Source organism: Hyperolius riggenbachi, chromosome 11 (assembly GCF_040937935.1).
Source record: "Hyperolius riggenbachi isolate aHypRig1 chromosome 11, aHypRig1.pri, whole genome shotgun sequence".
Taxonomy (NCBI): Eukaryota; Metazoa; Chordata; class Amphibia; order Anura; family Hyperoliidae; genus Hyperolius; species Hyperolius riggenbachi.
This window is the reverse complement of record NC_090656.1, coordinates 64,245,805-64,270,574: the sequence shown is the minus strand read 5'-3', so window position 1 is coordinate 64,270,574 and position 24,770 is coordinate 64,245,805. Positions and strand designations below refer to the sequence as shown.

Here is a 24,770-nt window from a genome sequence, read left to right as displayed (position 1 = left end):
ACCTGCACCGTATGCAGAAGCTCAGCAAACTTGTAGAAGAGGACAGTGAGGCGCTGAGCAACCAAATCCCATTTACTGAGACCTTCTGTGTCAAGAAACAAAGAGCGGTTAGGAGAGGACTGAAAGAGAAGCATTTTCTAATGGAGACAACGACACAAATCTCAAACAGCAATTGTGCAGACTAAGCAAATCTTCTGTCACATTTCTCTATCAACATTAAAGAGACACTGAAGCAAAAAAAAAAAATGATGATATTATGATTTGTATGTGTAGTACAGCTAAGAAATAAAACATTAAGATCAGATACATCAGTCTAATTGTTTCCAGTACAGGAAGAGTTAAGGTGGCCATACACTGGTCGATTTGCCATCAGATTCGACCAACAGATAGATCCCTCTCTGATCGAATCTGATCAGAGAGGGATCATATGGCTACCTTTACAGCAAACAGATTGTGAACCGATTTCAGTCTGAAACCGTTCACAATCTGTTGTGGTGGTGGTGCTGCTGCTGCCCCTGCCCGCCCGCATACATTACCTGCTCCGCCGGCGCGACTCCAGTCTCCCGGTCACCGCTGCTCTGTCTGCGCTCTGGTCTCCAGGTCCGGCATGCCTCACTTCTTCTAGCCCGGCAGGAAGTTTAAACAGTAGAGGGCGCTCTACTGTTTAAACTTCCTGCCGGTCTAGAAGAAGTGAGGCATGCCGGACCTGGAGACCAGAGCACAGACAGAGCAGCGGTGACCGAGAAACTGGAGTTGCGGCGGCGGAGCAGGTAATGTATGCGGGCTCTATTGCGTCGGTCGTCGGGCACTCGAACGCCGCTAGCGATGCGCTCTTTACCCGCGGGCGATCGACGGTTATTTTCCGCACGGCACGATCGACGGGATCGGACGAAATGGATCGAAATTCGGCGTGTAGCGTGAACGATTGGCAGCAGATTCGATCCCAGTGATCGAATCTGCTGTCGAAACGGGCGCAAATCAGGCCAGTGTATGGCCAGCTTTAAGAAACTCCAGTTATCTCTATGCAAAAAAGCAATTAAGCTCTGCAACTTTCAAAGTCCTGGAGAGGGCTGTTATTTGGCTTTTATTATCTCAAGTGTTATTCAACTATTTACTTTTCCTCTGCTAGAGGAGAGGTCATTAGTTCACAGACTGCTCTGAAAGAATCATTTTGAATGCTAAGTGTTGTGTAATCTGCACATATTATAGAATGATGCAATGTTAGAAAAAACACTATATACCTGAAAATAAAAATATGAGAATATTTTCTTTGCTGCTAAACTTCTAGTAAATTATTCATAGTACACAACCAATTCATTATATCATATATATTTTTTTCCGCTTCAGTGTCTCTTTAAGAAAGCATCAAGTGTTTGTGGCCTTTATAAATATCTGCCCTGGTCCTGAGCCATTTATTTCCAGGACTGGAGAAACCTGGTAAGGTAAGCGCAGTGGCGTGATCACCTTCCTTTCTAACCAGTATCTATAATTGGCCACTTTGCTTCACCACACCTAGAAACTGGGGGTTGCTCTCATCAGAAGGCTGTAACAGATTCAGTGGTATGAACATAACACTGGATCTAAGAAGACTCCATGGGGATGACTCTGTAGACTGCATTCTTATAATTTCCTCCGATGCATCAAGAAAACTTGGAGGTAAATTTAGATGAGCCTTTAGGCCAGGGGTCCCCAAACTTTTCGGTCATGGGCCGGGTCAACATACTTCAGACTGCTGGGGGGCCAGAACATACATAAAATGATGTTGAAAAACATTCTATTTAATTTAGGTATTGATTTCCCCCAATCATGCCCGGAGAAGAACTCCCAGCAGCAGCCATTGAGTCATGCACGCCCGAAGAGCGTCTTTGTGCACTGGTGAAGCATATCCAGGTGACAACCCGCCATCCAGTTGGACAGCAGTGTCACCTGATGCAGAATTGGATGCCAGCAAATGACTGCTCGCTCGCTTCTACAGTATGTGGATGGGTGGTGCCAACACGGCTATTCTATATGTGGGCCTCTGATATTTAAAGGGCCACATCTATAAGTTATACATTTTGTGTTTTGGGGCTAGTGAAAAGGCCTCGGGAGGGGGGCGCATTTTGTACTGTCCACAAAATGGGAGGAGGCGCTTCAATGCAGCATGTAATGGGTAAGTGGATAATGAAACCTCTTACCTCAGATAGGAGATTTAAAAATATTTTTATTGGACACAGGAATAGACGACACGTTTTTCAAGACCCGCCAGGTCTACAGTACAGTGTCTAATGTAGCTGCACCCATGGACTTGGAGAACCTGTGGCCTATTAACCAATTGCATACTACCTCTGGGCACCACCTCCCATATTGTGCTCTAGGTTGTTAAGCAGTGGTTTCCATCATACATGGAGCAGAGAGAGCACTGCACAGTTCTAAGGCCTGAGCATATGTTGTCTGGGCACATGGCAGAGTGGAGTGACTTGGAGCTTCGGAAATGATTGTATATGGTTACCGGTTTAAGTGCGCAATGTTGTGTAGTCCAAGTTTATTTGGGCATGTAATAGAAGAGGTGGCCTCACATTCCCGTAATACCTCTGGTTTCATCGTATCCCGGATGAGTATACTATGCTTGCTGAGCAAGATTCCCAATGTTTTAAATCTTTCTCGGTTGGGATAGATGGTTGCCATGTTTGTTCGTTAAAGTGTCAGCGTCTCCTAACCAATAAGTTTCAGTTACTTTGTCACGTTTTATAGAATGTCTTTTGACTGAGGCAGGTGTTTCAGACCACTTCCCACAGCTAGAATGGTTCTATTGAAGTGAGGCTTAAATTCAATAGGCCTGGCAGCAATCAGTCTAGGCCAGGCATGGACAAACTTGGCCCTCCAGCTGTTAAGGAACTACAAGTCCCACAATGCATTGCAGGAGTCTTACAGCCACAGTCATGATTCATAAAGGCAAATGCATTGTGGGACTTGTAGTTCCTTAACAGCTGGAGGGCCAAGTTTGCCCATGCCTGGTCTAGGCTGTGGTTAGTCTAAATTCATGCACCAACATGAAAATAATTTTTACAATTTAGTTATTTCATTGAGTGATTGGGGGGGGGGGGGGGGGGTGTTACTTTTTCACTTGGGTTCTATGCGTATTGCTAAACTTTTTCTTTCAATAATTCATTGTTCTTTAGTAAATGTATTTGGACATCAGAAACAAGTAAACTGTTAATACTCAAGAATAAAGGGAATCAGGCATGGGAGAGAGGACTTTTCACCACTAAGTGCCCAGATTTCTGGAATCATGAGCTTTAGCCAAGCTCATAAGGTAGTTTTGTAAACCAATTTGCAGGGGATTGAAGAAGCACTACCAAAGATGTGCTTTTAAAATGGGGGGGCTAAATAAGAAAAAAATGGGGAGAAGCTGAGTAATCTTGAATATCGGGAAGGAGTGAAGACACTTGGGAAATTATTCTGATACACTCAGGTTTGTTCCATTCACCTTATTTAGGAGGTAAGTTAGTAAATTAGGAAGGAAGTGGGAATCTGTAGATGTTAAAGTGAACCGGAGGTGAAAATAAATTGATGAGATAAACAATTCTATTTATTCTCCTACTCATAAAAATTCTTTTTTTTTTTTTTAAAGATATACCATGGTTTTATGTTACAGTTAAACATTTACAAAATAGATTGAAAGTTTTGTTGTTTCTGCTCAATGGCAGCCTATTAAGTGTCCCAGAGTGAAAATACATGAACTATTGACCTTTTTCTATTGCCCCCTGACCTCAGATGTTGCATTCTGCCAGGAAAACTTTTACGGCTGTAATGTGCTTATCAGTGAGGTTTAGGGTCTGTACACACTGTTGCGTTTGCGTTGAATTTATAAAATTGCATGCGATTTTTAAATCACAAAGCCTTCATGAAAATAGAAAAATCGCATTGCACCAGTGTGTACAGGTCTCCAACATTTTCATGATTTTTCAAAAAGACCTTTTAAAAAAACGCATGTGATTTTAAAAGTGCAGCGCAAGCGCAACAGTGTGTACAGTCCTGGCCAAGGGTTTTGAGACTGTCAAAAATATTAGTTTTCGCAAAGTTTGCTGCTAAACTGCTTTTAGATCTTTGTTTTAGTTGTTATGTGATGTACTGAAATATAATTATAAGCACTTCATACGTTTCAAAGGCTTTTATTGACAATAACATGAGATCTATGCAAAGAGTCAGTATTTGCAGTGTTGGCCCTTCTTTTTCAGGACCTCTGCAATTCGACTGGGCATGCTCTCAATAATCAACTTCTGGGCCAAATTCTGACAGCAACACATTCTTTCATAATCACTTCTTTGAGTTTCTCAGAATTAGTTGTTTTTTGTTTGTCCACCTGCCTCTTGAGGAATGACCACAAGTTCTCAATGGGATTAAGATCTGGGGAGTTTCCAGGCCATGGACCCAAAATTTCAACGTTTTGGTCCCCGAGTCACTTAGTTATCACTTTTGCCTTATGGCACGGTGCTCCACCGTGCTGGAAAATGCACTGTTCTTCACCAAACTATTGTTGGATTCTTGGAAGAAGTTGCTGTTGGAGGGTGTTTTGGTACCATTCTTTATTCATGGCTGTGTTTTTTGGCAAAATTGTGAGTGAGCCCACTCCCTTGGATGAGAAGCAACTCCACACATGAATGGTCTCAGGAAGCTTTACTGTTGGCATGACACAGGACTGATGGTAGTGCTCACCTTCTCCTCTCCTGACAAGCCTTTTTTCAGATGCCACAAACAATAGGAAAGAGGCTTCGTCAGAGAATATGACTTTGATCCAGTCCTCAGCAGTCCATTCACCATACTTTCTGCAGAAGATCAATCTGTCCCTGTTGTTTTTTTGGGAGAGAAGTGGCTTTTTTGCTCCCCTTCTTGATACCAAGCCATCTTCCAAAAGTCTTTGCCTCACTGTGCGTGCAGATGCGCTCACACCTGCCTGCTGCCATTTCCTGAGCAACCTCTGCACTGGTTGCACTCCGAACCCGCAGCTGAATCCTCTTTAGGAGACAATCCTGGAGCTTGCTGGACTTTCTTGGATGCCCTGAAGCCTTCTTACCAAGAATTGAACCGCTTTTCTTGAAGTTCTTAATGATCCTATAAATTGTTGACTGAGGTGCAATCTTAGTAGACACAATATCCTTGCCTGTGAAGCCATTTTTATGCAACGCAATGATGGCTGCACACGTTTCTTTGCTGGTCGCCATGGTTAACAATGGAAGATCAATGATTTCAAGCATCACCCTTCTTTTAACATGTCAAGTCTGCCATTCTAACCCAATCAGCCTGACATAATGATCTCCAGCCTTGTGCTCGTCAACATTCTCACCTGAGTTAATAAGACGATTACTGAAATGATCTCAGCAGGTCCTTTAAAGAGAACCTGAACTGAAAATAAAAAGTCAAAATAACCATACACAGGTCATACTTACCTCCTGTGTAGTCTACTCCTCAATCCCTTTCTCCTCTACTGCGTCCCATTTGTCCACTGTGATCAATGTAACTCTCCGTCCTCCATTTTAAAAATGGCCATTACCCCATAACAGCTTCCTGTCAGCACACTGTTAAACTGTAATATCACCCACTTGAGCCATAGGGAAACATGGACATTACCTTGCACATTCAGTTGTAACTGACAGCTGCTGATAAATAACTGACAGCAACTGGTATATTTCAGTTCTGACAAAATATTGTCAGAACCGGAAGGGCTCACTGTAAGAAGAAAATGGTGAGCTTCTGAGAGGAACTGATGGTGAGGTTAGTATGCAGTGTTCTCCCCAGGCTCTTTTAGCCGGGTGCTCCACCCGGCTAGTTTTTCTGAGTACCCGGCTGTCATCGGCTCACCTCCTCTTATTCTGTAAGCAGAGTTGATCACAGAAGCACCGGCCCTGCATTCTCTCATTTCGCCCCACCCGGCTACTTTTTCATGCCACCCGGCTGGAAATAAATTCTGGGGAGAACACTGGTATGTAATATTCATTTGCAGCTACGTCATGTGTTTATTTTAAATAATTTTACTCACTTCCGGTTCCCTTTCATGGCACAGAAGGACTATGCAGTTCATCTGAACACTCTTCATAACATTCTGGAGTATATGCAAATGGCTATTATAAAAACTTAAGCACCAACTTTTCTAATTTCCAATATTTTTGACAGTCTCAAAACTTTTGGCCAGGACTGTACAGGCCCCGACTATATTCCCGACAAGCTACCAACAAGACAGAAGCTGTCACTTCCATGCCTAAAAATTAACTCTTTCAGGCAGCAAAATAAAACAAGTAAAACAGCCTGGTTATTAATATATTTTGTAATGTACATACACATGTTTATCTCATCATGTCACATATTGCCTGGGGTACACTTTAAGTCTAGCAGCACTTCATACAGTTTAATGCTTGTCAGGCACCAGCTTTGAGTTACTCACATATGTGTTTTTTGTTGTCTTAACAAGTTTCTGAAATTATGAGACAACGAGATTTTGACTAGAGGAGACTTCCCACCCTGTGATTACAGAAACAGCCTGTCTATGAGCCAAACCACAACACAGGTCAGCCATTGTCTTCCTAGAGTGTCTTGGAGTGAGTGATATTTCTGGCGAGCCAGCCACCTCACAAATGAGTTCTTCCTCATTTGGTAAAGACAATCGGCCACACTTGGCACTTTTCTCAGCTCTCGGCTTGTCAGGAAGATCAGACACACTTAAATGCTGCAGTTCTATCTACCTCAGCTTAATAAAACGTGTCTCGCTCAGGAACGAGTTGAGACACAAGTGCGGAGTATGTTTATAGAGGCCCGGCCCCTTAATGCTGTAATGGAAGAAAAACTATCAGATGCCAGGCTGGTGTACCAGGATAAAAATTCTGCAAATGTGCGTTGTAACCTTACAATTGTGACTAGGATATGAGTACAGAACAGCAGAGGCGTGTCAGATTGAGAGATTACTGCAAATTAGTACAGATTAAGATACCGCTGAAGAATCTGCTTCCAGAGGCAAACCATGCTGAGAGTGTCTGGGGTGTCGATCCCATCCACTAACTCTGCCCACCACCATGGACATTTGAGGGCAAGACTTTAGATTAGGCTTTATTAATCTCCAGCGTGGTGAGTGACAATGTGTGCTTATGGTGGCTGAGGCAGACTAGGACTGTGACCGAGTAACTGACACCATACAATTTTCTGTTAGATATTCCTGCCAGGTATATTTTTTTCCAACATGTTGGGAAAAATCTATCTGGCAGGTAAATCTAACAGAAAATTGTATGGGGTGTACCTGGAATGAGGGCGCGTTTGCACTTGAGCGGTGGGCGTCTGCGAGACGCGCGCCGGCTCTTCCGGGTCTGCGGGGAAAGCAGGCGATTCCCATCAGCCGTGCCGTGCACGGCTATGGGATCCGCAGCCACCTGCGCCGATTCAGATGGAAAAGCCGGCCGAATCGATAGCGGTAGCGATTCGGCCGGCGTTACCATTGCACGCTGTGGCAGAGTTTCCCCGCACTATTCGTCTGCGGGTAAACTCTGCGGATTCGCTGCGGTTTCCGCTTAAGTGGAAACGCGCCCTAACACCCTCATGTGTGGCACAACGTGTGCCCCGGCCTGCTCTAAAGAACACTCTTCAATAAATGACATGATCCCAACCTTCCTAGGCTGCAATAAAACAGACAGACTGGTTTATTATCTTCTAACCTTTGTGTATAGACTGATCTTCCACATTTTCCTCCTTTTCCTCTCCTTCACTGTCAAGATGTGAGTCCTCTTCATCTTCTTTAGGCTCATCACTAGCATATAAAAGTACAGTAAAAAAAGGTTTCATTGTTCACATTTCCACCATTTACCAGTAGACGCTTGCGACAAGAAACATTAGCTCATAGCTTCCAATGTATGCCAGAACTACAGTCTGGCATAGTATAAAATGGTGGCTGATAAAGTAAAAGGATTGGAAGGGGGTTAATAGGCAGCCCTGATCAATAATGCAGAATACTTGCATTTCTGTTTTAAACCTCATTTGATAACACTGATGTCACCTCCAGTGTAAGCAGTTACTCGTTGCCTACATGGATAGTAAACTAACTACGGTTTGTAATGATCTCTGTTCAGAGGTGAGTGGCCCAAGGACCAGGTGAAACAGGTTCTTCAGGCGGCATGGGCCCTGGAGTGGCATCCCGACCTTGTCTCACCTTCTGAACCGGCAGCCGCTTCCTCTAGGAGAGTCCCCGACCCCCTCACCTCCGTCTGTCATAGACCTCAGATCAGCGTGGGTCACAGCGCTGCTGTGATGAGGAAACACAGGACAGCAACTCCCTGTAGCGGCGATATACAGGAAGTACCTATACTGGGGATACAATACTAGCTACCTATACTGGGGGCAACTATCCTACCTATACTGGGGGCAACTACTGTATACTAGCTACCTATAATGTGGGGCAACTATACTAACTACCTATAGTGGCTACCGATACAGAGGGCAACAATATTGGCTACCTATACTGGGGGCAACTATACCTGGCTACCCTATACCTACCTATACTGAGGGTTAAAATTTTTGGGTGCTGTGTGACCATTCCAAATCGGGGGGTAGAGACGGGGCCAGCTCTAGCGTGGAGTGAAAGAGGGCAGTGCCCCCTCAAATAAAGGTCTTGCAATTGGGCAGAGCGGCAGGGAGGAGCAGCAGAGGACAGTGTAACAGGGGCAGGGGACGTGGCCACCTTCCCCCACCAGACTGTGGTACCATGGTGAACTGGCCGCGACGTCTAATAGACGCAGCGCCAGTTCATCCCCGCAGCTCACCAGATCGCTCCAGCCTGCATAGTCTTCCGGCAGGCAGAGCAGGGCTACGGGAAGAGGGCTTCGAGCGCCATATTCCCCTAGCCTTGCTATCTTGCTATCTGCCTGTCAGCGCGGGACTTTCGCAGGCTGGCTGCACCGCTACAGGAAGATTGTCAGGGGGAGCTTCGCCCAGGAAGAAGAGTCTTCTGCAGGTGAGTAAATGCCTTTCTTTTTTTTTTTTTTTTTACAGGGGTTCATTAGTTTTTGGTGAAATGCTGCCCACATTATGATTATTTTCTAGTGAAACATTGCTGTTACGATTATTTTATGGTGAAAGATTGCCACATTACAATTATTTTATGGTGTCAGAGGTAATAGTTTTTGCATTTCATGTGTCCTAGGTAATGATTCTTGCATTTCATGTGTCAGAAGTAATGGTTCTAGCAGTGCCGCCTCACTGTTACGCGTTACATTACAGTTAGCCCTGCCCACATGAAGTCATGCGCACACCCATTTACGCCACGGCACGTTTCTGCACTAGAGTTACTGAAAAAAATGTGCTCAAAGATGATGCCCCCTTCACAATTCAGACTGCCCCCTCATATGTGCCTTTCTAGAACTGGCCCTGGGGGGGGGGGGGGGGGGGAGATTGATGAGATCCTCACAAGCTTGAGGCTTATAGTGTGGCTGAGCCCAAAGTAAGGCTGCAGCATTGGGCTCCAGTGATACACATAAGCCTCCTGGTCGCAAAGCTGTGGCCTTCAGTAGTTCTACGCCTGCGCAGTACGCTCTGTTCCACGTGTCAGTGATTGACAGTGCCGCTCGCGCAGGTGCAGTACAGGCCGACCTCCAGGTCAGCCTAACATCATCACCGCGGACCGGAAAGCAGAGATGGCGAACGGCTGCTGGCAGAGCTGCGGCGAGGGACATGCTGGGAGCTTGGGGCTGGACGAAGCCCCAGGTAAGTAGCCCTTATTTTACCTTTTATTGTCTGATAACTCCGTTAATGATCATTTTGGTTGAGAGTCTACCATATGTACACAGATCCCCTGTGCTGTCTTGTTTCTCTTCAGCAACCTCAGTTAGAGTTAGAGAAACTACAGATGAAAGCTTTAGGTTGCAGTGGGCTATCTCCAGGCCCGTTTCCAAGCCTGTGCAGACAGTGCAACTGCCCTGAAAGCTGGGCGAAGCTGCAGGTGGGGGGGCAGTGGCGGGGGAGAGCGTGCAGGTGTAGCGCTCCTTCCTCCCAGGCGTCTGTTGCGTTGGTAAGAGAGCCCCCTGTGATGATGTAACCACATGTCATCATGGGGGGCACTGTTATCAACGTTGCAACGGTACCTATACCTGGCTAACCGATACTGTGGGCACCCCTATACCTGACAAGCCTATACTGCATGCACCTATACCTGGCTCCGCGCTGGGGGGGGGAGACGATTTTAAAGAGAACCAGAGACGAAGCACCCTCATGTATTTTACCATATATATATCAATGGGAACATGACCGTAAACACCGGCTCTGCTCGTGGTTTCATTCTTCTCTGCTAAATCTGCCTGTTATCAGCCCTGATAAGAATACCCGACTGAACATTCAGTCTAGCTTTGCCTGGAATGATTATAGCTGAGTCAGTCTTCTGTGATGTCTTTTCAAGCACAAGTCTGCCCCCTTGTGGCTTTGATTTCCTGCTATTTATCCTCGAAGCAGCAAAGCAGAGCCACAAGGGGGCAGGCTTGGGTTTGAAAAGACATCACAGAAGACTGACTCAGATATAATCATTCGGGTGAAAGCTAGACTGAATTGCTCAGTCTGGGATGCTTATCAGGGCTGATAACAGGCAGATTTAGCAGAGAAGAATGAAACAGAGAGCAGGGTAGACTTTACTGTCATGTTCCCATTAGATATATATGGTAAAATACATGAGGGTGCTTCATCTCTGGTTCCCTTTAACCTCCTTGGCTGTAATGCCGAGCTAGGGTCTGAGCGGAAAGCCTTAGCTCTGAGCGGTAATCCCGGCCTCTGCTCAGGGTAGCCACCGGAAGCTGTGTGCAGAGCAATGCGCGCAGTGGGCATTATTACATACCTCACAGGGGATCCCAACGTCAGCTGCCCTTCTTCTTCCGCTCCTCCGAGGCTCTGCTTCCTCCGGGTGAGATCGCCGACTGTCGTCATGACGACAGTCGGCAATCTCACTTTAGAGTTGCAGTGCCACCCCGGGGATGGAGGTAAAACTGCAGCACTGGAGCCAGGGAGGTGAGTCATTGTTGAACTGCTGCAGATCTCCCCGACAGCATAATTTTTTCCACGTTTTAGGGTCTGCAAGGGTGCAAAGAAATTGCACCGCTTCTAGACCCTAAAAACCAGAAAGAATCATAACGGCAAGGGGGTAAAATACTAGGAGCCAATATATAGCAGTCAGTTTCTATAAGACATTTTTCGAAAACAAAATGATCTAGTTCTGAGATCTTTAACACATTTATACTATCTCAGTAACATTTCTTTGTCTCTGGTTCCTGTGAGTTTACAATTGACTTTCTTGCAATAGCAGTCCGAGGTACAGAACGATATATGAACACTATATACAGAAACGCAGCCAACACTTTATACATTTTTGTGTTTCGTGGTTTGTGGGACCCTTCATCATGCTCAGCTAGTATTCACCTGTCCTTGCTTTCGATCTTGCACAGAGATGATGCTCTTGCCAGGTCGGTGATGGACATGAAAGGTCGGTGGAAGTAATGGAGCTGGAGGATGCAAGCCAAGAGGAAGAAGCCAGGAATAAGGATACTAGTAAAGAGTTCTGATACACTGAATTTCTCCAGTCCTATAGCACCCAACCTAAAGACAAGAGTTAAGACAATATGAGCCAAATCATGGAGAATATAGCATCACTGTAGTACCTATAACATGCAATCACTTTTCCATCATTGAAAAGCAAGAATTTGGTGGCAGCAACCAATAGACTTTTTGTTCTTATGAGGAATGAGGACTTTAGATTTTGTATATTACAGTATTAAGGTCTGCAGCCTCACAAAATGTCTTTATGAGTCCCTATCATGTCTACCACATGCACATGAATAATATGGCTTCTCTAATATTATGTTCCTGTAGCATAGGACCTGCCACCTGGCTCAGCAATGACCCATACTGCACCTAGTCATCACTTGGCCCACTTATGGGTACATGCTTTGGCTGGGAGGTCCAAGGCAACTCCTCAGATGTGTTTGAGCATACTTAAAAGTACTTGCAGGGCACTTGCTCTGTGGTCTCTTTATAACATCTAAATGGAAGGGGACCACCTTTACACAACTTCTGGTGAGTTTTGTGGTGAACAGTCTTTTAGGATTCTTGCTCTATCACAATGCTGCACCGAAGGAAGGCCCCACTATGAGATTGTACATGAAAATGATAGTAAGCAAGGGAGTGGAACTGGTGGGGGGACCCTTTTACCAGTTCACATTATTTGGGGTGGAGCAAGCAGTCACAAGTGTCCAATTTGGTGGACCTCAGAGATCTGCTGGTTTAGGCAAAACTGGTGGCAGAAATCCAGCAGAAGACAGAACAGAGGCTTGCTATGTTTACCATAACTCCCAATTCATGTACTGGCATGAGGTATACAATGTGTGCCAAGTGACGACTATACAGTCCACCCAAGCTATCAGATCTGAACCTAGATCATCGGTTTCATAAAAGAAAATATAGGCATATTCCACCCTCCACACTTACTGCTCATCAGTTAGTGATGTCAGGTTTTTCCAGTACATGGGGAAGTCCTCAAACTGAAAGGTGTAGATGGCAATAAGGACCAACATTGTGTAAGCCACCACCAACCACCAGAAAAAGGTCAGAAGCTTTCGCCAAAGTGCATAATATACCTGAAACAAGAGTCAAAAGCAAGTGATCAGGAAAATGGCTTAAAAATACTGCAATTCTTTCACCATCTCTCAGTAAGCGAGATTGGTTACTAAAGATAATCAACAATGACACACCTTACAATTAAGCGTCAAATGGATCCATAAAAACAGATCTGATCACCGGTCGATTGGACCAGTTTTCACTCTGTTGGATTTGTTTCCGCTTCTGAGTCTGCTTCCATTCTGCTGGGCTCAACGGTCCAGAAAAATTACTGCAGAACCAAAGTTGCAGTCTGTTCAGCCGATCGTGTGGAACGGATCCGCTTGAACGGACAGATGTGAATGGATCCAAAGGTTAACATTGGATCCATTCGCATCAGTTAGGAGCCGTTCCGATCCGCGAATGGACAGTGTGAACAGGGCCTAAGGATCCTTAGGCACGTACCTACAGGCGCCTGATGGAAAGGTGGCTCACTCCCCTCCCCAGTGCATTTCTACCTCCTCCCTATGCAGAGTCCTGTTGAAGGTGTAAATAAGAGGTTACTCATACAGCTCTCAGCATTCCACTCACCAGATCTCGCTTCAGTCAAGGGCACCTCTAGCTACTTAATATTGAGGGTACTTCTGGCTACCTAAGGGGCACCTGTAGCTGCCTGTGACGGGCAAAAGAAGTAAGGGAGAAGGACAGCCGGCACAGTTTGGTGGGGGTTTGTGGGCTCATGCAGGGCAAAGTTTAAGGTGCCAGGACATCTGTGCCTATAGGCTACTGGGCCTGTCCATACAGATAGAGTCAGTGGATGCCAAGTGACCAGCATGTTCATCAGTCCTGTGGCCAACTTCAAGAAAAAGGAAAGAACAGGAGATGGCACACAAAGGACTGGCAAACACACAAGGAGTGAAAGCATGACACTCCAGGTTATGGGCTAACAGAGCAAATGGTTGGCCCATAGTGTGTTTTCAGTTATTTTCTTAAAGCAAACAATAAAACAACTACATAGGCAGCAAATCAGCTTTTCGTTAGAACTAGGACATTTTATCACTGGAGCACAACCCAGGCTGGAGGAGATGTGCGGAGTAAAATCAGAACTGCTGCAGCTGCGCACCATGCACATATATCAACCCACTTCGAATAACTGTAAATGAAAGGAGTGTTTCTGCACAGATATCAGAAATGTTCAAATTAGGCTAAAATAATGAGTCTGTAACTAATTTTACATCATTCTTTTTGGAGTCAACAGAAACACCATATTTATGTATAAAGGGTTCATAAGAAATTCCTTACTAGCAGAATCCTTCAAATGTCTTAATTTCCCTCATGTATACCCCCTCCCCTCGTGTAAAAAACAAAACAAAAGAAACTTTGCTTTAAATGTCAAAGCAGATGACATTAAGGCTAGTTGCACAGCTGAAAGGTGCGGTGATCATGTGGCAGGGGAGTCTGCCGGCACATCACTGCACAAATCCAGCTCATAAGACCATGCGCCACATATGACAGGTGTCATATGCATATGCCTGCCCCCGCTCAGTGACATAAACCCTGCTGGGCAGGAAGTTCATCACTACAATGAGCTGCGGCGGGGGAGGGTACCATTGTGTGACATAACATGACCATTGTGCAAGGGGGCTAAATGGATGAAAGCAGAAAGGGTTTCTGTGTATTATGTCCAGGTGAACCAAGCAGCCGCTTAGAACCTCACCCATAGCAGGGCCCTGTGTCTTGTACGGACGTCCCTTCATACCCGTCATTCACACACAGACCTCAGATCAGCGACAATGTGAACGGAAGGAAGAGGGGAGAAATACATTTCTTGCATTTGTAGTGTGCCGCAGGGTTACTACACGCCGCTCTCCTCTTTTCAGGTTGCTGCCGATCTGCATGTCTGGGAGTGTTGGGGCCAGGGACGCTACATATCCTTACACCTTTGGCTACCTATACTTGGGCTGGCTACCTATGCTGAGGAGCGGGGGGTGTGCACCTTTGGCTACGTACCTATACTGGAGGACTACCTTTTTGGGGTCGGAGCACCTTTGGCTACCAATTATAATGGGAGAAGGGGCCTCTGAGGGGAGGGCACAAGTTATGTGATGCTTACATAAACATTGGAGGCTTGAGATGCCGTATGTCTGGACTCACCTGGAAAATGACCAGGCAGAGGAGGAAAAGGAACATATAGACAATCTTATATACCACCAGGCTGCCTGCAAAGCTGACCACTATGAACATCCCACCGCACACATAGATCCAGTATTTGGCGTAGAAAGCCATCACTTGCTCCCCGAAACACTTCAGCAGATTCCTCTCAGAAGGCTGACCTGCAACAACAGATAATGGTCTCCACTATATCAGCGTCCCATTCTGCAAGAGGTATAACGGTGTGCACCATACTCACCAGATTCTGGAACCATCACCTGCTCCAGAGGAGACGCCACTCTCTTAACCCTCCGAAGCTGCTCAGTGACGAACTGATGGAGCAGCAGCCAAAATGTCAGTGTGTAAAGAAGCTGGAGGAGGCAGAAAAGTACCCGTTACATTAATTGTGCAGAGCAAAAATGCAGCAATTATTGTCTAAACAGAACCAGACCATTACTTTGTAAAGCAGAAGCACTAAAGTGAACTTCAGCCAACAATTGATATTATTTTAAGACAATAAAAGTGACACCTCTTAAAGTGAATCTGAAGTGAGAAGAATATGGAGGCTGCCATATTACCAGTTGCCTGGCAGCCCTGCTGGCCTATTTGGCTGCAGTGGTGTCTGAAGTACACCAGAAACAAGCATGCAGCTAATCTTGTCAGATCTAACAATGTCAAAAACATCTGTTATGCTGCATGCTTGTTCAGGGTCTACAGCTGGAAGTATTAAAGGCAGAGGAACCGCAGGACAGTCAGGCATCTGGTGTTGCTTAAAAGGAAATAAATATGACAGCCTCTATAGAACTCTCGTCTCGAGCTCGCTTTAAAGAGAACCTGGGGGTACTTACCTCGAGAGGGGGAAGCCTCAGGGTCCCAATGAGGCTTCCCCGTCCCCTGTAGCTGCGGGGAATTCAGCGCTGGCTTTCCTGACACCCCCTCCCCCAACAAGCAATGATATATTTACCCCTCCGCAGTACTCCCTGGGGTATGCATACCATGTGTTAGGAGCTGGGGTTTTAGGGAGCCAAAGGGAGTCTTGGAGGGGAAGGGGAAAAGTATCTTATCCTATGACTAAGAAGGGTGGATACAAAATATACAGTCATTGCCGAAATTGTTGGCACCTCAGAAATTTTTCCAGAAAATCAAGTATTTCTCACAGAACAGTATTGCAGCAACACGTTTTGCTATACACGTTTATTCCCTTTGCGTGTATTAGAACAAAACAAAAAAGGGAGGGTTAAAAGCAAATTTGCTTATGTCACACAAAACTCTAAAAATGGGAGCACAGACTAGCAGGGCAGACTGATTTATCTAAGGGCTGAGCTGTGACCAATGATTTGGTAATTTTGAAGTATTCATGAATGACCTGCATTTATCGGTCTGTGTTTTTATAAAGCTCCCAAAAATCGTGACAGGTAATAATGGCGCACAGCGCCAGGGGAATGATAATGGCGCCGCATAGACTTACATTATATAACGATCGCTCCTTCCGTTAGTTTGCTGTAGTCCTGCAGCCAGCCAATCACCATGCGAGGACTGAAACCCACATGGCGATTGGCTGGCTGCAAGACTACAGCAAACAAACTAGGAAGTGAAGGAGCGGAGGGAAGGCGTGATCGCCAGCCGGGACAAGATAATTTATGCATATTGCGCACATCCTCCCCAGATGCCCATTCCCTCCAGTGACCCCGCTGCCTGTACTAGCCCCCCTGCATTTTTTAATGGCGCACTGTTCTGCAATAAATGTATCATAAAACGCTATTTAGCGGTTTAATGTATTTACATTAAAACGGTAAATAGAGTTTTATGATACATTTATTGGCAGAACTGTGCACAATTTTTCTCCCTGTGCCATTTTTAGATGGACGCCCCAAAAATACCTGCATAAGAACACCAACACTGCAACCAATGAAAAGTGTATTAATCCGACGTAATCTGTGCCGAGGTGAACAAAGTGGAGATTCCACAGCTAAATGCGTAATGCCGGTACAGGTAGATGATGCGTGTGGTTCTGCCTTACTTATTTCAGCACCTCTGTCGTTTTTATCCTGTCCACATTTCCATTCAGTTGAATGCAGAAATCAGGGTGTTGGGCACCAAAGGACAATGCTTTACTAACGGAACAAAGCTGACACTTCTGCAGTGACCTTTCTTCACCGTCCGGTCACAGTCCAGCCAACACCAACCTAGACTTCTTGCAGAGTAACATCAGTCCCAAAGCAGCACTGAGGTTAGGGTGAATAATGAACTTACCATAGCGCCAAGGTTGAGGCAGGGATAAGGGGCTCGCTGGAGACCCAGCTGGGAGAGCCTCATAAAGCCAAGTTGTGTAGGCAGCTCGTTCTTCAGGTCCATGCTCCAGACATATTGTAAGCTGCACAGAGTCACTGCATAAAGGAGGATGAAGGGGGAACACAGCATGGCAAACTGGCGCTTGTTTCTCACCATCCAGATCAAGCAGGCCCAGAGCAGAAGCACGAAGGTCAACCAACTATGATAGGTGATGCTCCACACCTGCAAGACACAAGTCACACAAGAGTCAGACACTTCCTAATAATAATCGCCAAAAACTGGAAGATTCTGGGCTGCCGCCATATTGTGGAATGGAAATCTTATCTGAAAGATCAACTACCGCCATATTAGAAACGACATAAAACCAATATAGAATAAGAGCGATCTGGGGAAACATTAGGGGAAACTCCCCTCTTGTAGACATATCGGAAGGATGATTGGTTTTGGACTGAGGAGGAGGGATACTTGTGACAAGTCGGACTATTCCCGACACGTAGAGATTTGAGAGGAATCAGCAATGGGGGAACCTCCCATATATTTATACTCTACTAAAGGCTAGACTCGAGGTTCAGGAATAGAGGGTGGCACCCGGGTTGGGTATTATAGTATCTTTAACAATTATAATTTAGCACGTCTTGGGACGATCCCCTGTAATTCGATAATTGATGGGATGGCTAGGATGTGGCAGTTCTGGATTGTCCCCCGTTGCTAAGGCCCCGCGAGTGGGTGGTGGTTCGGTCCAGTGGGTGGGAGGAAGATGTGCAATGGGCCCTCATGGCCATGACTCCACTTAACCTAGGATGCATGGGGTTGTATGGTGATGGGGCGGTGGGATAAAGGGAAACCACAGGTTATTTACCTATTAACTCACAAAAGTACTGGTTTATACCTCTTATATTTTTGCGATTTCTCAATGGAAGATTTATAGTTATAATCATTAAAGAGTTCTCTTCAAACCATGATCAAACAGTACCTGATATAAGGTCTATGCCTTAAAACTAATCAGGTTATAACCCGGTGGGGAAGTGGAGTTTGAAAAAAAATAATCAAATACTCACCTACGGAGAGGGAAGGCTCTGGTTCCTATAGAGCCTTCCTGTTCTTCCTACAGTCCCTTCGTTCCAGTGCGGTTGCCCTGTTAGCAGTCTTTGACTAATGGGTTGTAGACTGCTCTTTGCGGGAGTCCTCCAAAGCCGAGTGCTCATGAAGACAGGCTGCTCTGTACTCGCGCATGTGCAGTATGAAGCCACCCAACTTCAGGAGTCAGTGCTGGAATGAGTGGACCGGGAGTGGAGAGGGAAGGCTCTATAGCAGAGTTCCCCAAACCTGTCCTCAAGGCCCACCAACAGTGCATGTTCTGTGGAAATACTCAGAGGTAGTTAATCAGCTCTGCTGAGACACTAATTAGCTCACCTGTGATTGTGTGTGGTTTTCTGCAAAACATGCACTGTTGGTGAGTCTTGAGGACAGGGTTGGGGAACTCTGCTCTATAGGACCAAAAGCCTTCCCTCTCCTGAAGTATCTGTTTGTTTTTTTCCCTTTAGACTTTATTTAAAGTAAAACGCCTCTGTGTTCCCCTCCTCCTCCAGCTTGATAAACCAGCAGCAGCCAAAGTTTCTCTCTCTCTCTCTCTCTGTATGTAGTTCTTGCCTGACTGCTTGATGTCTACGAACACTGGAGGGAGAAGCCAGGGCCGGATTTACCATAAGGCACTGTAGGCACGTGCCTACAGACGCCTGATGATGAAAAGGCGGCTGCCTCCCTCCTTCCCTATGCAGAGTCCTGAGCATAGTGCAAATGAGAAGTTACTCCCCATGATCTCGGCATTCCACTGACAAGATCTCCCTTCAGTCAGGGGCATCAGTAGCTACTTTATACTGAGGGTACCTCTAGCTACCTAATACTAAGGGACACCTGTAGCTACCCATGACGGGTAAGGGAGAAGTGACAGCTGGGCCAGCCGACATGGTTATTATGTGGTTCAGCAGGGGTTTGTAGGTTTATGGAGGGTGACGTCTAAAGTGCCAGGACATCTGTGCCTATAGGCTCCTGTGAGGTAAATCCAGGCCTGGGAGCAGCTGTACTGCAGGTGTAATGCAAGGTCTTCTCTCTATGGACACTAGAGGGAGCAGCTGTACTGCAGATGTAATGTGAAGTCTTCCCTCTATGGACACTAGAGGGAGCAGCTGTACTGCATATCTAATAAGCATCTAGCATTGCCAAAGCAAAACACAGCATTAACATGGGGAGGGGGTTGTGGGAATAAGGGATGGGTATAGGGGTGGGGTATGTAGTCCTTAGGGCAGGGGTGCCCACACTTTTTCAGCTCGCGAACTACTTTTAAATTCGCTGAGGCCAGGAGATCTACCAATGTTTCAAAGGCAACTGCCCCCCCCCCCCCGGAACCCCCCTGCAAAGGTAGTTAGGTATAAGTGCCTTCAGTATAGGTTAGCTAGGTATATGTGCCTTCAGTATGGGTTAGCTGGGTGTTTTCAGTATGGGTTAGCTCCCCTGGAACCCCCCTGCAAAGGTAGTTAGGTATAGGTTAGCTAGGTATATGTGCCTTCAGTATGGGTTAGCTGGGTGCCTTCAGTATGGGTTAGCTGGGTGCCTTCAGTATGGGTTAGCTGGGTGCCTTCAGTGTGGGTTAGCTGGGTGCCTTCAGTGTGGGTTAGCTTTAGTGTAGGTTAGCTGGGTGCCTTCAGTATGGGTTAGCTTTAGTGTAGGTTAGCTGGGTGCCCTTAGTGTAGGTTAGCCGGGTGCCCTTAGTGTAGGTTAGCCGGGTGCCCTTAGTGTAGGTTAGCCGGGTGCCCTTAGTGTAGGTTAGCCGGGTGCCCTTAGTGTAGGTTAGCCGGGTGCCCTTAGTGTAGGTTAGCCGGGTGCCCTTAGTGTAGGTTAGCCGGGTGCCCTTAGTGTAGGTTAGCCGGGTGCCCTTAGTGTAGGTTAGCTGGGTGCCTTAGTGTAGGTTAGGTGGGTCCCTTAGTGCAGCCTTAGTGTAGGTTAGCTGGGTGCCCTTAGTGTAGGTTAGCTAGGTGCCTTAGTGCAGCCTTAGTGTAGGTTAGCTGGGTGCCCTTAGTGTAGGTTAGCTGGGTGCCCTTAGTGTAGGTTAGCTGGGTGCCCTTAGTGTAGGTTAGCTGGGTGCCCTTAGTGTAGGTTAGCTGGATATATGAGCCCGGGTGCACGCAACTTACCTCCCTCCAGCTCCAGCGATGGCGTCCTGGCTTCACCTCCTCAGCCGCCTGGAGGGCAGATATGCAGTTTGGCGGCTGAGGTAGGCTCCGGCGGGCAGCGTGAGTGGAGGCGGAAGTGTTGTCTCCAGCACCGCCCCCCAGCCATGACACTGTGTCACCGCCCCTGGGCTCTCAGCCGCGTCTCGCGCCTCTCTCCTCCCCGCGGCCAGCAGCAGAATCTGACAGGATGCGGCCGACTGGCCGCGTTCTTAAGCTGCTGGCTGCTAAAATCAATGGGACGCGGCCACGAGGCCGCGATCTACCACACAGGCGGTCGCGATCTACCGGTAGATCGCGATCGACCTATTGGGCAGCCTTGCCTTAGGGTGTGGAGGACATAAGGGACAATATGGGGGGCTGGGATATACAGTCCATTGGGGGGTATTGGGGGTATACAGTCCATGTGGTATCATGTTCCACTTAGTTGGTGGCAGGCTGTGACATATCGGGCAGCTATTTGCACGGTTGTTTCCTCCTTCCCCAGTAGGATGTAGAGTTTCCTCTCCTCATCTGTGGAGGTAAAATCCTGGATGTGGTCAGAGAGTCTCTGGAAGTGGACAGTCCTCACAGGTGCGTATTTGCTGCAGTGTAGCAGGAAGTGGGCCTCATCCTCCAAGACCCCCTGGTCACATTGTCTGCACTGTCCTCCCGGGGCTTCCATGTCTGTCTGTGCCGCCCTGTCTCTAGCTCCAGGCTGTGGGCACTCAGACGGTACAGGCTCAGGGTCTGTCTGTCTTTGTTGTGGTGTAGCCTCTCCAGATATGGACACTGTACAGCAGATGTAATGAGAGGTCTTCTCTCTATGGACAGTGAAAGGGCAGCTGTACTGCAGATGTAATGAGAGGTCTTCTCTCTATGGACAGTGAAAGGGCAGCTGTACTGCAGGTGTAATGAGAGGTCTTCTCTCTATGGACACTAGAGGGGGCAGCTGTACCACAGATCTGTTGAAAGGTCTTCCCTCTCATTCACCGCTGAGGTCTGACAGAGCCTTGCTTGTTCCATACACTCTCCATACACACACCACCTCCTACAACATGTACATTCCACAGCGCTGTCAAGCGAGAAGTGACATCATGAGAAATACTCTCCTCTGATTGGTCAGCCATATGAGCCAGATGTTCTTTTCACGTCAGAAACTGAAAATCTAAAAGGAGGCAGAATGGTGAAATTCTGGCTATTCCTCATCACCGCCTTTCTGGGGACCTTGCCAGATTGTAAACCAACAGGCTTGTCCTTCACCTACCAGCTGCTGCTCAGTAGATGGGCTGGAGAAACTTGCTTCCATATACCATACATATTTTGCCTTCAGTGACGACAAGTGGAGGAAAACAACAACAACAGTGCATTTATGGGGCCTTGTGGAAAACAATGCTTTATATTCCATCAAGGCTCCAGAAACTTCAGCTAAGTGGGCAATTAGGTGAAGACATGGAAACAGGGACTTCATTACAAGACTTCATTATTCTGACTTCTTTTCACAAGACAAAAATGATAGCAACATTATAATCTTTTTCTGTAAATGTGTCCCCTTCCATTGTGAGACATCTTCAGACATGACAGGAGACTGGCGATTATTATGTTTAAGGGGTGAGAAATACTTCCCGGGACAAAAATGACTTCATAAAACAGAGCGTGTGTGTCAATGTCTGCCTGCATGTTGTCCCAAACTGTACACTCCAGAAGAAAGATTTCTGTCATGTAAAAAAAAAAAGGAACGAGAGCACAAATCACCACAAAACATTTCCCACAAAGTTACAAAGTACTACAACAGTTTCACAGCAACCCAGGTTTGTTCTAGTCATGACGCTTATGGCTGCATGCTTGTTCCGGGCGTGACCCCGCTTGGCTGCATGCTTATTCCAGGCAGCCTCTTTATTCCTCTAAATGTAGCTTCTGTTTAATATAAAATTTGCCTTATTATTTGTAAAGTGCCAACATATTCCATGGCAATGTAAACAGAAAGAGACAAACACGGGGTAAAATAGAATAAATGTATTTGCAATCATTCAGCTTCACATGAGCATATATACACCAGACACACCTCCCGAACTGCTGGTATACAGTGTGCCTACAGCCTATTCATTTTACAGGGGGATACTACCCCAACACGTATACACCAGACACACCTCCAGAACTGCTGGTATACGGTGTGCCTACAGCCTATTCATTTTACAGGGGGATACTACCCCAACACGTATACACCAGACACACCTCCAGAACTGCTGGTATACGGTGTGCCTACAGCCTATTCATTTTACAGGGGGATACTACCCCAACACATATACACCAGACACACCTCCAGAACTGCTGGTATACAGTGTGACTACAGCCTATTCATTTTACAGGGGGATACTACCCCAACACGTATACACCAGACACACCTCCAGAAATGCTGGTATACGGTGTGCTACAGCCTATTCATTTTACAGGGGGATACTACCCCAACACATATACACCAGACACACCTCCAGAACTGCTGGTATACAGTGTGACTACAGCCTATTCATTTTACAGGGGGATACTACCCCAACACGTATACACCAGACACACCTCCAGAAATGCTGGTATACGGTGTGACTACAGCTTATTCATTTTACAGGGGGATATTACCCCAACACGTATACACCAGACACACCTCCAGAACTGCTGGTATACGGTGTGCCTACAGCCTATTCATTTTACAGGGGGATACTACCCCAACACGTATACACCAGACACACCTCCAGAACTGCTGGTATACAGTGTGACTACAGCCTATTCATTTTACAGGGGGATACTACCCCAACACATATACACCAGACACACCTCCAGAACTGCTGGTATACAGTGTGACTACAGCCTATTCATTTTACAGGGGGATACTACCCCAACACGTATACACCAGACACACCTCCAGAACTGCTGGTATACGGTGTGCCTACAGCCTATTCATTTTACAGGGGGATACTACCCCAACACGTAAACACCAGACACACCTCCAGAAATGCTGGTATACGGTGTGCCTACAGCTTATTCATTTTACAGGGGGATACTACCCCAACACGTATACACCAGACACACCTCCAGAAATGCTGGTATACGGTGTGACTACAGCTTTTTCATTTTCCAGGGGGATACTACCCCAACACGTATACACCAGACACACCTCCAGAACTGCTGGTATACAGTGTGACTACAGCCTATTCATTTTACAGGGGGATACTACCCCAACACGTATACACCAGACACACCTCCAGAACTGCTGGTATACAGTGTGACTACAGCCTATTAATTTTACAGGGGGATACTACACCAACACGTATACACCAGACACACCTCCAGAACTGCTGGTATACGGTGTGCCTACAGCCTATTCATTTTACAGGGGGATACTACCCCAACACGTAAACACCAGACACACCTCCAGAAATGCTGGTATACGGTGTGCCTACAGCCTATTCATTTTACAGGGGGATACTACCCCAACACGTATACACCAGACACACCTCCCGAACTGCTGGTATACGGTGTGCTACAGCCTATTCATTTTACAGGGGGATACTACCTCAACACGTATACACCAGACACACCTCCAGAACTGCTGGTATACGGTGTGCCTACAGCCTATTCATTTTACAGGGGGATACTACCCCAACACGTAAACACCAGACACACCTCCAGAAATGCTGGTATACGGTGTGCTACAGCCTATTCATTTTACAGGGGGATACTACCCCAACACGTATACACCAGACACACCTCCAGAAATGCTGGTATACGGTGTGCTACAGCCTATTCATTTTACAGGGGGATACTACCCCAACACGTATACACCAGACATACCTCCAGAAATGCTGGTATACGGTGTGCCTACAGCCTATTCATTTTAAAGAGCCGTATTAATCCAACATGTATACACCTGAAACACCACCAGAACTGCTGGTATACGGTGTGCCTACAGCCTATTCATTTTACAGAGCTATACTGTTATGATATGGTTGTGTGACGCTGGTTAGACAGGCAACAGTGAGGAATAAATTAAATAATTGTATTCAGGGGCGTAGCAATAGGGGTTGCAGAGGTATCGGCCATGGGGCTGTTCCTCAACCAAAGTATTAGCTGTTTATTAGTCCTGTGGCGGTAATCTCTTATATAGATGCTTTAAATAGTAGTAATCATTAACAAACTGTTCCCAATCCCTTTCTTGCACCTCTAATACTGTGGATGACCTTGGCAGGTTTTGTTGCGCAGTAACAAGTGTTACGTATAAAGTGCTGGGGGGGGGGGGGGGGGCATGCAAAACTTGCAGAGGGGCCCATAGCTCCATAGCTACACCACTGATTGCATTCCCAATTCTTCCAGAACATATCAACAGTCCAGTTAGCATAGTCATAAGGATAATCCACAGCAACAAACAACATATACCAGCTGAGATGTAGCTGTGATAAAATATACATAGGAAAAACGCACAGAGTTTTACGGAAAAGATTACAGGAACATGTTAACAATATTATAAGCAAAAATGAAAAG

General features: G+C 46.3%; 1 protein-coding gene across 5 annotated transcripts in view; it reads right to left on the bottom strand.

Moving 5' to 3' along the window:
• The window catches only part of PIEZO1 (piezo type mechanosensitive ion channel component 1 (Er blood group)), a 345,137-nt gene that overhangs the window by 74,425 nt on the left and 245,942 nt on the right, over nucleotides 1-24,770 (bottom strand). For all 5 annotated transcript variants that reach the window (XM_068260853.1, XM_068260854.1, XM_068260855.1 and 2 more), the window contains 7 exons: nucleotides 16,993-17,253; nucleotides 14,999-15,110; nucleotides 14,743-14,921; nucleotides 12,481-12,629; nucleotides 11,416-11,592; nucleotides 7,680-7,771; nucleotides 3-85 (listed from right to left, as the gene is read on the bottom strand). In XM_068260853.1, the coding sequence (XP_068116954.1) occupies nucleotides 3-85; nucleotides 7,680-7,771; nucleotides 11,416-11,592; nucleotides 12,481-12,629; nucleotides 14,743-14,921; nucleotides 14,999-15,110; nucleotides 16,993-17,253 (1,053 nt within the window). The remainder of the gene's footprint in view (nucleotides 1-2; nucleotides 86-7,679; nucleotides 7,772-11,415; nucleotides 11,593-12,480; nucleotides 12,630-14,742; nucleotides 14,922-14,998; nucleotides 15,111-16,992; nucleotides 17,254-24,770) is intronic.